General features: G+C 37.7%; 1 protein-coding gene across 1 annotated transcript in view; it reads right to left on the bottom strand.

Moving 5' to 3' along the window:
- LOC145978148 (synaptic vesicle glycoprotein 2A-like) overlaps window positions 1-13,305 on the bottom strand; it is a 43,461-nt gene that overhangs the window by 5,048 nt on the left and 25,108 nt on the right. The window contains exons 2-5 of the mRNA XM_083110588.1: window positions 8,430-8,483; window positions 3,092-3,253; window positions 1,683-1,845; window positions 1,058-1,179 (exon numbers count right to left, since the gene is read on the bottom strand). Of these exons, the coding sequence (XP_082966714.1) occupies window positions 1,058-1,179; window positions 1,683-1,845; window positions 3,092-3,253; window positions 8,430-8,483 (501 nt within the window). The remainder of the gene's footprint in view (window positions 1-1,057; window positions 1,180-1,682; window positions 1,846-3,091; window positions 3,254-8,429; window positions 8,484-13,305) is intronic.

Genomic DNA, 13,305 nt, shown 5'->3' with positions numbered 1-13,305 from the left:
TCTACACGCCCAGAATCCTTCATACTGTATGCTTACTGTGTCCCAGAAGTCTGTGCAGCAAGCAAACGAAAACAAGTCCTCTGCGCAAGTTGTGCTCGATCAATGAACGTGTGAGAGGGGAAGTGAGTGCATAGAGGGTTAATGCAACTGCAGCTACCATCCGTTTGAAGCAGTGAGCACTGGTTTGCTACGCTCAATGGCTTTCTCCCCTTTTCTGCCGTAATGAACGACGTCCCTCCACAGACTCTTGAGGCAGACGCATGCTCGAAGGTCAACAACAGCGCCAGAAGAAAATTAGAAACAGGGGCTAAGAGTGGCACACAGTGATGTGATTCACAAATACTGTCAGAAATTACCAAACAATAATGCAGAATATTGCATAGAGGAATAATAATGCAATTAAATATTGATAGTCAACAGATATTTTTTTAAAAATATTGGGGGCAACTCCATCCCTAGGGTGAGATGGGTGTGCCCGACTTACTCCCCTGTAGAGTCACCAGCAGGAAGGACTGTTCAGTAAATAAGCTAATCACATCTCATGTGTACATATTCTTGCTTGCATTTACACTAAATATAAAAGGCGTTTAAAAAAAGATGGGACATTTTGAGACGGAGGTATAGAGAAGAGAAAAATAGTTGCAAAGAGATTTAATCATGGAAAATAATAGTGCAAAGGAATCTGAACGATTCTTTAGTTGTAGCAGGTCGAGTTGAAAGATTCTGCGAGGAAATTTCCCAGTTTCCTGTGGACATGTAACGTCGAGCAATGCAAGATGTCCCTCAGCTACTACAGGAATGTTTGAACGTAAATGGTCATCATCTTACTAGAAGCCTTCTTCAAATCATGAATTTTCCGATCTCTTCTAATGAATGGTATCCTTTGCACTATTGTTTTCCATGATTAAATCTCTTTGAAACTATTTTTCTCTTCTCTACATCTCCGTTTCAAGACACCCTTTATTAACTATAACCTAACGACTGGGTCCCCTTATGATCGCAACAGCACCATCAGTACTTAAATAAATGTGCATAACCCTTTTCTTTCTGAGAATACCTGAGAGGGAGACCATCCCGATGCACCAAAACAGGAGTAGAAGACACACGTAGCAACCTCTCCGCTCCTTGCTTACGAACTCTGCTACATATGGGAAGACGATGGTGCAAGGTGCAGCCGCGCTGAGACGACAGAAAATATAATTTTTGCAAAGGATTAAACTTTATCAGTACTGCATGAAATGTTACTATATTTTTCAGATTTGATAAATTAATTTGTACACACATTTAAATGTTTGCAAATTATTTGTGCAGCCACATGCAACTTAAAAATCAGCATTAATACAAACTTATGGTTCTTAGGGCAGAAATTCTTTAAATTGCTTGGTCTTCAGGTTCCGGTGGAGTTTTGTCGTGACGATCACTTCTGCGTTGCAATGATTCCACTGAAAGTTGATGGGACTGTTACAATCCAGAAGTGTCCTGGTGATCCCCTGCAACGGAATCAGTTGTTCTGCAATAAAATTTCAACTCAGGTTGTTCATACGTTTTATACACGATCTCGGAAGTTGGGCAATAACGAGGATTTGCTCCAGGTAAAGTCGATGAAAGTTCACAGCAGACAAGATATAGTAAAGAGAACAATACTAGAACATGCGCCATAGATGCAATTGAATCTTCCATACCTGAACGCAGTCAGGAACTCCAGCACAGAGTACAAGGAGAAGTTAGGAACCAAACTCTGCACGAACTCGCAAAGAGACAGAGCAAGGAGCGACCACATTAACGTTGGCTTCCGGCCGACGGCATCTCCCAGCACACCCCAGAAAAGACAACCTGTGAGCGAACCTGAAAAAAAGGAAAGAAAAACAACACATCAATACATACATACAGTGCCTTCATTTGAACATTGTGCCACTCGAGCGCGTGCACGTGTACCGGCTGGAAGCACGCCATTTAGCGGCGAAATCAAATGTGTACATCCCCTCAACAAAGCGCATAGCACATTTAGTATCTTTCCAAGCCGAGGCTTAGTCAAGTTTCTCTTCGATTAGTACACCACGGAATACTGCGACAGAGCTACCTGTGATCAACAACATGATATCGAGAATAGATCCACGTCGTCGGAATGTGGCACCTTTCTGTGTGTCGTTAATATCAGTATTTGGGTGTGTGTGTGTCGTGAAGAAGATTCTCAATTCCTTCTGTGTGTTTTGTTAAGTGGTAAATCAATAAGCATTATTATTAGGGCACGGAAATTGATGACCTATAAAATCTCAAAATATGAACTGTAGAATGGCCTCAAATTTATTTTAAATAATGCCCTTAAACTAATTTTTACTCTTAAAACGAAAGCTTTATTTTTCATAAATTACCAGAGAATAGTTGAATAATTCGATAATACCTGTTGTTTGGCGGTTTAAACTACAAAAGAAAACGGGAAAAAGCAATGAAATACTAAAGTATTTTTTTACATATTTAGTTCAAGGTCACATAAAATACACTGTTAGTTTTTCTGTGTAAGCAATTCACCTCCTTTCAGAGTGGATCTTGCACGATGCAATCTTTCAGTGATCATATTTTCAATTCATACTTGTTAAATATGTAAGTTATGCTAGCAAATGCATGAAACAACAACAGGGAAGGAAGAAACCTCTAAAATGGTTTTAAAAATGCAACGAAAACGACAAAAATACTGGAAAATGACCTAAAAGCCAAAAAGGGCCGAAAGTGCAAAAAAATGCAAAATAAAAACGATGTTTTCTGGTTTTCAAGACCCAGAAAAAGGGATGATTTTTCTTCAACTTCCAACCCTAGTTGTAAGTGTTGTTATGACGCTGCAGCATAAGTACACTATAGAACAAATAATTTTTATGTACGATTCTTATGTGAAAACAAACTCGTGCGTGTGAATGTAGACTTTCCCAAAAGATGTGATAAACGTGTAGTAGTACAAGGAAGACATTTGTAAGATCGTCTGTGACAAAGGTGCATGATTACTTGTAAATGTGACATCTTTTAATTAAAACAATCTGTGTGTTAAGGGAATGCACGTCTCGGGACAGAGTGTAGGTGAAAAATAGAAAAAGCGTACCTGCAAACGAGATGAAGTTCCACATCATCTTGTCTGTGTCGTCAATACCGAAAGCACACTGGATGGGTGGCAGCAGGTAATTCATGGCTTGAAATGACATGATTCCACACGCATATATCGATCCACACAGTAGGAACAAAGTGTGTTGAAATTTCCCATGCCCTGCGAAGAGAATGGTGGTTTAAAGAAATACGAAATGGACCAGGTAATTAATCTCAAAGAATTTAGTACTGTAGTAGGAACAGAGAGAATAGGATAGGCCTAGACGCAGTGGCTTTGCCATAGCATTTCGTTTCGGGAAGCTCAAGGGTAAGCCTTTCCCCTTCCTCTGTTTCTTTCTTATTCTGCTTCTCCCTCTTTTCTCAATCTATTCTCTTTTTAGCTTCTCTTTCTTTCTGTAGCTCCTTACAGTCAGTGCCTCTATTTTTGTCTCCCATCTTCTCTATCTTCTATTTCCTCGCCTATCCTTTCTTTCTTCCTCTCCCTCTCTCTATCTATCTTTTTCTCTTTCTCGCCATATTATCTATATCTCCTTATCTTCTATCTATCTTCTTATCTTTCTATACCCAGTGGCGTACGCAAGGGAGGGGGTTACGGGGTTTAACCCCCCCTGAGCTTGTGAAATGTTATGAAAAATGCTGTGGAAAAAAATAATTAAATGGCCAACTTACCACAGTCAAAGATCTAGGACAATACTATTACTACTACTACTACTACTACTAATAATAATAATAATAATAATAATAATAATAATAATTTGAATTATTATTTCCATGCAGCGCGAAGAAAAAAAGCACAGCATTCCAAACACATTGGTCTTTCAGAGAGAAAGCCTTGAAAATTAACAAGTATTCTTGAAAATAAAATATGAGGGCAACTATGATTTAAAAGAGAGTAAGCTTGTTTTGTATCTCAGTTGCAACAATGTTCAATACACTGGCGTACGCAGGATTTTTTTTTCGGGATGGGCTGGAATAGTAAATGTGGATAGCACATGCCTTCGTTTTGGAGGGAAGGATGCATAATAAAATATTTCGTACTTTTCGAGCTTTTCAGTCTATTAAAATTGTATTCAAAGACAAAAATGGTAATCGGGACTCACTTTAAAAGAGGTTTCGCATTTACACATTTTGATTTTTTAAAGTTCTTAACGGATTTTTATTTGAAAATTCTGATTTTCTCAAAATTTTGGTAAGGGCTGTAACCCCATCAGCCACCCCTCTACGTACGCCAGTGTTCAATGAACATGTATTTTTTTGTGTGAACAATGAGAATTAACTAAATAAAGTTCTTGGTTCGTTGTAAGCGGCTAATGTATAGACAAAGGCTAGGCGGACAAGAACATTCACCAGTCCGCCTTCCCATTGTTTACCGCAGCATGTTTGAATGTCTCCCTTTTAAAATGTCTCACCTTGTTGACTATACAATTATTCGAACGGCAATAAGCTTAACTATTGTAAAATGTTTTGTTGGCAAGAACAGAGAGACAATCCAGATGTGAATTATCGGGGACATTTATGAAGAGAAGAAGCCGGAAAAATTCCAACCAATTCCGGGAATCGAACCCGGATCTCATGCGTGGCTGTCAGACGCTCTACCGACCAGACTACCGCAGCTCCTTGGATGAGTTCCATACTTTGATTATTTTAATTTATTTTAATATATTTTCTTGTTTTTATGGATTTTCTTCACCCTTAAAATGTCTCACTTCGTTGACCAGACAATTATTTCGTAACAAAGAAACAAAAAAATGCTCCCAGAATTTGATAAAACTCGAATGACTAGAAAGTGATATTGTTCTATTGCTTTCGTAAATACTATATTTATGTAGATCTCTAGTACTTAATAGTAGTAGTGGTATTAGTAGTATTATTAGTAGTAATTCAGCTAATTAATTAATTATAAGTATTATTAATTGATTGTGATTATTATTATTTCATTAAAGTATAATAAAACAATGGTAATGTAAATTTGGAGAAAGTTTTAAAAATAATCCTGCGTACGCTACTGGCTCTACCTATCTCTTCCACCTTCTGTAGCTCATTTCTATTAGTGTGTCTCTATTCTTGTCTCACATCCTCTCCATCTTTATTACCTAGCCTTTTCTTTATTTCTTCCTCCCTCTCTCTCTCTCTATTTCTCGCCCTATTCTCTATATCTCCTTATCTTCTCTCCATCTTCTTCTCTTTCTCTACCTATCTTTTCCTCCTTCTGTAGCTCTTTTCTTTCAGTTTCTCTCTCCTTATTTCTGCATCCCATACTTTCTCTTTCCCCCCCTCTCTCTCTCTCTGTTTGATTCTAACTCTACTATATTTGATTCTGAAACTCCGTCTGTGTATATACCTACGAGGGTTGGGGAGTAAGTCATGGCAACCCAGTAATAATTCGACAATCGAAGGATGTATTAAAAATTTGTTATATACAACTGAAAGAGTATCCATTATGGATATTTTGTTGGTAGGAATGATGGAAGAAAACCCAAGCAACCCTGTGACATACACATGTATTAATGTACAAGTTACAAAAATCTGTCTGTCCCTGTGACATACATGTTACAAAAACTTGTCTGATTATGTGTATGTCACAGGGCCAGACAGGTTTTTATAACTTGTACATTAATACATGTGTATGTCACAGGGTTGCTTGGGTTTTCTTCCATCATTCCTACCAACAAAATATCCATAATGGATACTCTTTCAGTTGTATATAACAAATTTTTAATACATCCTTCGATTGTCGAATTATTACTGGGTTACCATGACTTACTCCCCAACCCTCGTATATGTGCTTGTCGGTGTGTGTGTGTGTGTGTGTGTGTGTGTGTGTGTGTGTGTGTGTGTGTGTGTGTGTGTGTGTGTGAAGGGAGAGACGCTTGCTTTTCTATAAATACTTATCAAAAATTTGAATGCGTATCACTTTAGTGGGCGGGAAGGTGGGCTAGAGCCCCCTCGCCCACACCGTGGCTACCCTAATGCCTAGGCACCAACTAAGGAATCCTAACAATGATGCATTTTAATTTACAATCCGTTGTAAGAGACAAAAGGAAAGCAATGATCGAAGAGAAATATAAAAATAGTTATTTACAGTTTGTTGTTTGGATAAAATCACAGCTGTGATTGCCATTTGTGGGTTGCATCAATTAAATCACAATTTTGTGTTTTTTTGTAACATTTCCAGTAGAAGAATTGGATCAGTAGTAACCAGCTGAATATTTTATGTTTAATACATACTGTAGTAAGAATCAATATGCACAAATGATCACAGCCGACTACTTTGCCTGTAACGTTCAAACTAAGGAACACTTCGTAATAAATCTTTAGTTATATATATCGCGTGAGGCACCTAAAAGTACCACCTGAAATAGCGAAGAAACCAGAAACAGTAGCGATGTGAGGTTTGCGGGAAACAATAATATCAAATGGGGCTCGTAAATCGGAGGTATGGGGTGGGTCGAAAAATATCGACAAATGGGGCATCTGGAGCAAAGTCATATTTTTTTTAAATGGAACGATATACAATAACATGCATAATATAAAAGAGCACACGCAGATAAACACAACGCCGTTGGTCTCATGCATCTACTGCACATAGGAACGAAGATATGGCCATGTGAAAATATGTAAACAGTAGTAATGCGGTGTTGCATATCCTCTGGAGTTGTTGGCACATCCCGGTAGACAATGTCCTTCAGCTTTCCCCACAGGAAAAAGTCTAACGGTGTGAAATCTGGGGAACGATCCGGCCATTTGACAGGCCCTCCACGTCCAATCTAACGATTTGGAAATGTATTTTCCACTCATGCTGTAGCGCGTCTTGAACTGTGAGCTGGGCACCCGTCATGTTGGTACCACATTTCCCTCATTGTCTGAAGTGGTATGTTCTCCAATAGTACAGGCAGTTCATGTAGTAAAAACTGTATGTATCGGTCAGCATTCAGTGTCCCTTGTATAAAAAAGGGCCAATGAGATGTTCACCCACTATACCACACCACACGTTCAAACTCCATGGGCGCTGGCGTTCCACTTGGCGATTAGGTTGACATTTCCATGATTGGTAAAAGTTTCCTCGTCAGTGAAGAGGATACGTGACAAATCGGGTGTGTCGTGTCGTAACATCCATGTGCAAAACCGAACACGGTCCACAAAATCATTCCCGTGAAGTTCCTGATGGAGGGAGATATGATATGGGTGAAACTTGTGTGTGTGCAGAATGCGCAATACACTTCGCTGACTCATCCCAGCATCCCTGACAATTTCACGGGAGCTAACGTGCGGATTCACAGCAACAGCGGCGAGAACATTTGTTGCACCTGCCTCACCTGTAGTTGGCTTGTTCCGCACACGTGCTCGTGGTGTTACACTTCCGGTGTCTCTTAATTTAATAAATAACTTACCAAACAGACGTCGAGATGGCTGTCGTCTGTCCAGATATCTCTCTGCGTACACACGGTAGGCTTCTGAGGCATTCTTTCGGCATTCCCCATAAATCAGGATCATGTCCGCTTTTTCTATGTTTGTGAACACCATAATCTTCGCTCTTACCACTACGACTGCTTGCTATGAACTAACACGATCTCGTGGACCTGCTATCAAAACTTGCTCTGCGTAAAGGCAGTTCTGTCAGGCACCTGAGAAGTCTTACATGCCGTGGTACTGACGGTCAAGTGGGCCACTTGTTAGTTTGTTTACATATTTTCACATGGCAATATCTTCGTTCCTATGTGCAGTAGATGCATGAGACCAACGGCGTTGTGTTTCTCTGCGTGTGCTCTTTTATATTATGCATGTTATTGTATATCGTTCCATTTAAAAAAAATATGACTTTGCTCCAGATGCCCCATTTGTCGATATTTTTCGACCCACCCCATACCTCCGATTTACGAGCCCCATTTGATATTATTGTTTCCCGCAAACCTCACATCGCTACTGTTTCTGGTTTCTTCGCTATTTCAGGTGGTACTTTTAGGTGCCTCACGCTGTATAATCTCTAAAAGAATAGCAAAACATACTACAGGATGGTCCATAAGTATGGAAACACCTCTTTAAAGCAAGTATGAATGGTAAAACATGAATTAAAAATGTCGATACATGGTACAGGGGAGAGGGGGGCGGGTGACCAACATGGCGGCCATCTTGGATTCAACTTTAGTTTTTTTAAGATCCTCTACCCCTAGCGACAATATTCGGTTTTAATCAGCTTTAGGATTAAAGTTACACTAAAATAAAGCATACAATCCTGTTTCTCTTGAAATTTAGATCTAGCCTATTTTCATATGTCACACTGTGCTATCAAAGTATGGATGGCATGGGAAGTATGGAAAACATGATTCCCCCCATACCTGCGATCAAGATTCCAGTTTCAAAGGTGGCAGGAAGAGGATAGTAGTTGATGCCTGGAATAAAAGAAGGAAATAAAAATAAAACTTCAGTGATGATTACCTATCAGTAAAGTAAATAAATATATCAGTGTTTCTCGTTACATTTTAGAATACCTCCAGAGTGTATTTCATTACATTGTAAAATATTACAAATACCGTACATGACTACGAATAATTAAAAATGTATTGTAAAACTGTTGTAAAGCATATATTGTTATCGTAAAGGATGCAGGTTGATACTAAAATGTAATATAATTTACTTTTAAGTACATAAAAATGGATATCTGGTATCTAGACACCACATACATAAAATGAAAAGCGAAAAGCTCTGAGTTGTTGCTTTGCTTATGGTTCGTTTCTTGTTTCAGCAGTTTATGTTATTTTTACGGGGGAACGACTGTAATTTAACGGTAACAACACTGGCGTAGCTGTCGGTAATTTTACAGTAAAGTTAAATTCAACTTTTTTACAATATAGATAGTTCAGTTTCTGATCAACGAGAGAAAAAATAAGGAAAATAATATCTGGAAAAGAAGAAAGAATATCTTTATTATCTCATCCACACTCCCATAACATAATAGTCAAATTTGGAACATAATTTCACACTGTAAAAAATTACAGCAACCTTGCGGTGATGGTGCTCTAATACCTACAAATTTAATATCTGTAGATTCATTTTACAGTGCTTTCAAAATCGATAAGAGAAAATTGAAGTCAGTGAACCCAATCTTTTTCAACTTTTCTTTCGAACAAATGGAGAATTATTTTACAGTGTAGATTTTCAAATACAAGCTTTTTCCTGAAGTATCATTTCGTACCTTCATCAATGTAATCGTTGATAAATCACCCGGCTAACGTGAAACAGACAGCTAATGATCAAGAAATACTTTTTAAATGTTTGTTATGGTCGACTAAGAAAATTTATATGCTTTAGCCTACTAAAGATCCAACAAGTATTAATTTACCAGGTGGGCTGAAAAGTTCGTAGGCTGATTCATAGATGGCGTTACTAGAATTAAATCCATGTGATTTTTACTTAGTACTAACCTTCAAAAGATACGTGTATAAATTTCACAGCTGCCGGATAATTAGTTCGTGAGATATATCATTGTGAGTGAAGCAGCTTTTGTTATTGTGAAAAAATGGATAAAAAAGAATTTCGTGTGTTAATAAAGCATTGCTTTTTGGCGAAAAAAAATACTGTTGAAGCCAAGGCTTGGCTTGATAAACATTATTCCGACTCTGCACCAGGAAAATCAACCGTTGAGAAGTGGTTTGCTAAATTTAAACGAGGCGAAATGAGCATCGAAGACGATGCACGCAGTGGACGCCCCAAAGAGGCTGTTACCGACGAAAACATCAAAAAAGTCCACAAAATAATTTTAAATTATCGTAAAGTGAAGTTGATCGAGATAGCTGAGACTTTAAAAATATCAAAGGAACGTGTTGGACATATTGTGCATGAATATTTGAACATGCGAAAGCTGTGTGCAAAATGGGTGCCGCGCGTGCTCACAATCGATCAAAAGCAACAACGTTTTGATGATTCGGAGCAATGTTTAGCGATATTCAACCGTAATAAACACGAATTTTTCCGTCGATATATTACAATGGATGAAACGTGGCTCCATAACTACACTCCAGAGTCCAATCGACAGTCAGCCGAGTGGACTGCACGTGATGAACCGAATCCAAAGCGTGGAAAGACGCAACAGTCGGCTGGCAAGGTTATGGCATCAGTATTCTGGGATGCGCATGGTATTATATTCATCGATTACCTCAAAAAGGGCCAGACCATCAACAGCGATTATTACATAGCGTTGTTGGAGCGTTTAAAGGATGAAATCACGAAAAAACGGCCCCATTTGAAGAAGAAAAAAGTGCTGTTTCATCAAGACAATGCACCGTGTCACAAATCAATGAAAACGATGGCAAAATTATATGAATTAGACTACGAATTGCTTCCCCATCCACCATATTCTCCAGATCTGGCCCCCAGTGACTTTTTCCTGTTTGCAGATCTTAAAAGAATGCTCGCTGGAAAGAAATTTAGCACTGATGAAGAGGTAATCGCCGAAACTGAGGCCTATTTTGAGGCTAAAGAGAAATCGTACTATAAAAATGGCATCGAAAAATTGTATGACCGCTATAATCGTTGTATCGCCCTTGAAGGCAACTATATTGAATAATAAAATCGAATTTTGTCAAAAAAATATTTTTTACTATGTTAGCCTACGAACTTTTCAGCCCAACTGTTAAATATAGGTTCTGCAGAAAAACAGTTAATCTTTTTCCAGAACTAGAATAACGCAATGGTAAGAATTTCATGTTACAACAAATGTGAAAATTAAAATTTGGTAGAGTCAACCGTTAAAAGGTAAAAATTCTGGATTTTTTTTACGTGAGAACATGAGTAACTAATTATATAGGTTTATATATATTGTTTTCTTCTAATTATTATCATCATCTATAATAATGCTAAAATAATGTACATTTATATTCAACAAAAGAGAGTGGATTTCCCTCACGATGGACATGAAGAACCCCTACCCCCAAACAACTTCTATTATGTCTACCTGTAATTAGATTGTCATGTTAATACACAAGGTAGGATTTATTATTTTCATATTTATTTAATATTTGTTACGTTTTTGAGTCAGTTATATATATATATCGTTCTTTCCCTCGCCAAACATAGAAAAATAATTAGAAACTATCGAATGCAGAAACTGAATCTCACATTTCTTTTTAACATTATGTTATTTGATACAGCCTTTCTTCCTTAACGTATTGTGTACTTTATATAATCAGTGTCTTGAACTTGGTCCCAATGTACAGTGTCTCTCAAAAGTTTTAGGACAACGACATTTTAAACTAGGCAACCCAATTTACACAAGTCGTTGGTGGGTTGCTGCAGAGTTAGGCTCAATTTCAGGGTTGCCACATGCACAATAGATATTTATAAAACACGCGAAAGAAATATAAACAAGTATTATTGTATAAAATTATTAAAAATATCACTATTATATCGCAAATGACAAAATTCTTTCTAAAAGAAAAAAATAGGTTTTCTAGTATTTCATCCCTGATGAGTCTACAGTAAGGAAAAGAGGTGAGAGGAAACGAAAGGTCACAAAGGAGAGGAGAAAGAGAAAGCGAAAGGAGAAGAGGAAAAGTAGAGGAGAGAAGAAATATAGGATAGACGAGGAGAGGAGATGTAGTGAGGAGAATGGAAAAAGATTCGAGGAGAGATGAGGAAAAAAGAACAAAGAAGAGAAAAGAGGAGGAAAACGAGAGGAGAGGAGGAGACGAGAAGAGTGAAGAGGAGAGTAGAGTAAAGGAGAGAAAAAGAGAGAATAGTGCAGTGGAGTCGGAAATCTAAGACAGGGAAGGAGATAAGAGGAGTGGAGAAGAGTGAGATGGAGATAAGATGCGAGAAAAGAAGGGAAGGCGATATGAGATAAAAGCAGAACGGAAAGAGGGGAGAGAAGAAGGAGAAGGAACTGGAGAGAAGAGGTAGTTGCAGAAAATATCGTCTGAGCGTCAAGAATGGATGCATTGGTCAAAATTATCGACATGAAACATTCAATAACATTTTGAAATGTATTGGAGAATATATTAGATCGGTGCGAAATGCCTTTTGGCTGAGTTCAGAGCAAATTAAAATCTTCCATGTAAGATCTTTGATTTTACCTACGATTACACCACTAAAAAAATGAAAGTAATTTTTAATATTTATAAGAATTATTTAATTTTTCTCCACTTCTCGGTTCGTTGAAATGGAGATTTTGTAATTCAATATTTACCCCGCCCCCCCATCGTTAATTCCAAACTGAATCATTCCGTTTCACACGGCGTGGAGAATGAACACAATGGGATATGTCTAAAACTTACGAAAATTTTCTGCCACCGGAAGGGTTTGAACCTACGACCATCAGATTGACAATCCTGAACGGTAACCACTACCCTACAACCTTTAGCTCCTTAAACCAGGTAGAAGAACCACTACACTACGACTTTACCTTCGAATGAAACAATATTTTTTTTTTAAGTATTCTGTCCCTCCAATATTGTAAATGTCGTTTGGTATACGTATAGTTGAACTTTTACTTTAACTTTGATTTGCTTTCTTGTAGTATAACCGATATCTTCGAGAAATAATTTTCGATGTAATTAAAAACGAGAATATTGGTAGTTGTGAAAATGCGAGTTATTTCTTCTAACTTATTATTGTAACACCATGAAGCCTTGTTTCCATGATTATGAAAAAATATAAATATGCTGACCAAGGCAGTAATTTATTTTATTAAAAACATAAACTAAACGTAACGTTTCAACCTTCTAGCAAGGTCTTCATCAGACTCTGTATCAAGTACAAAAGTAACAAGATACACAAAAAGGGCATTATATATACACAAACTTCACTCCCTCCAGACTATTAGAAAGTTGTTAGGAACTTTCTAGCAGGTGGCTTTTACTTTGCAACTGTACTTTCACCTAAAAGGCTAAACATAATTACTTTCATATAGAATGTGAAGAGATATTCATATAGAATATCTCACGCTCTTTTTCCTTCATTTTTCTCCCTTCTCCTCTCCTCTTTCTCTCTTGTCCTTTCCACTCTTTAAAAGAGTTGGAAAGTAAAAGCCACCTGCTAGAAAGTTCCTAACAACTTTCTAATAGTCTGGAGGGAGTGAAGTTTGTGTATATATAATGCCCTTTTTGTGTATCTTGTTACTTTTGTACTTGATACAGAGTCTGATGAAGACCTTGCTAGAAGGTTGAAACGTTACGTTTAGTTTATGTTTTTAATAAAATAAATTACTGCCTTGGTCAG

This window comes from Lepisma saccharinum, chromosome 24 (genome assembly GCF_977018435.1).
Source record: "Lepisma saccharinum chromosome 24, izLepSacc3.1, whole genome shotgun sequence".
Taxonomy (NCBI): domain Eukaryota; kingdom Metazoa; phylum Arthropoda; class Insecta; order Zygentoma; family Lepismatidae; genus Lepisma; species Lepisma saccharinum.
The sequence above is the reverse complement of the archived record's forward strand: the minus strand, read 5'-3'. Positions and strand labels throughout refer to the sequence as shown.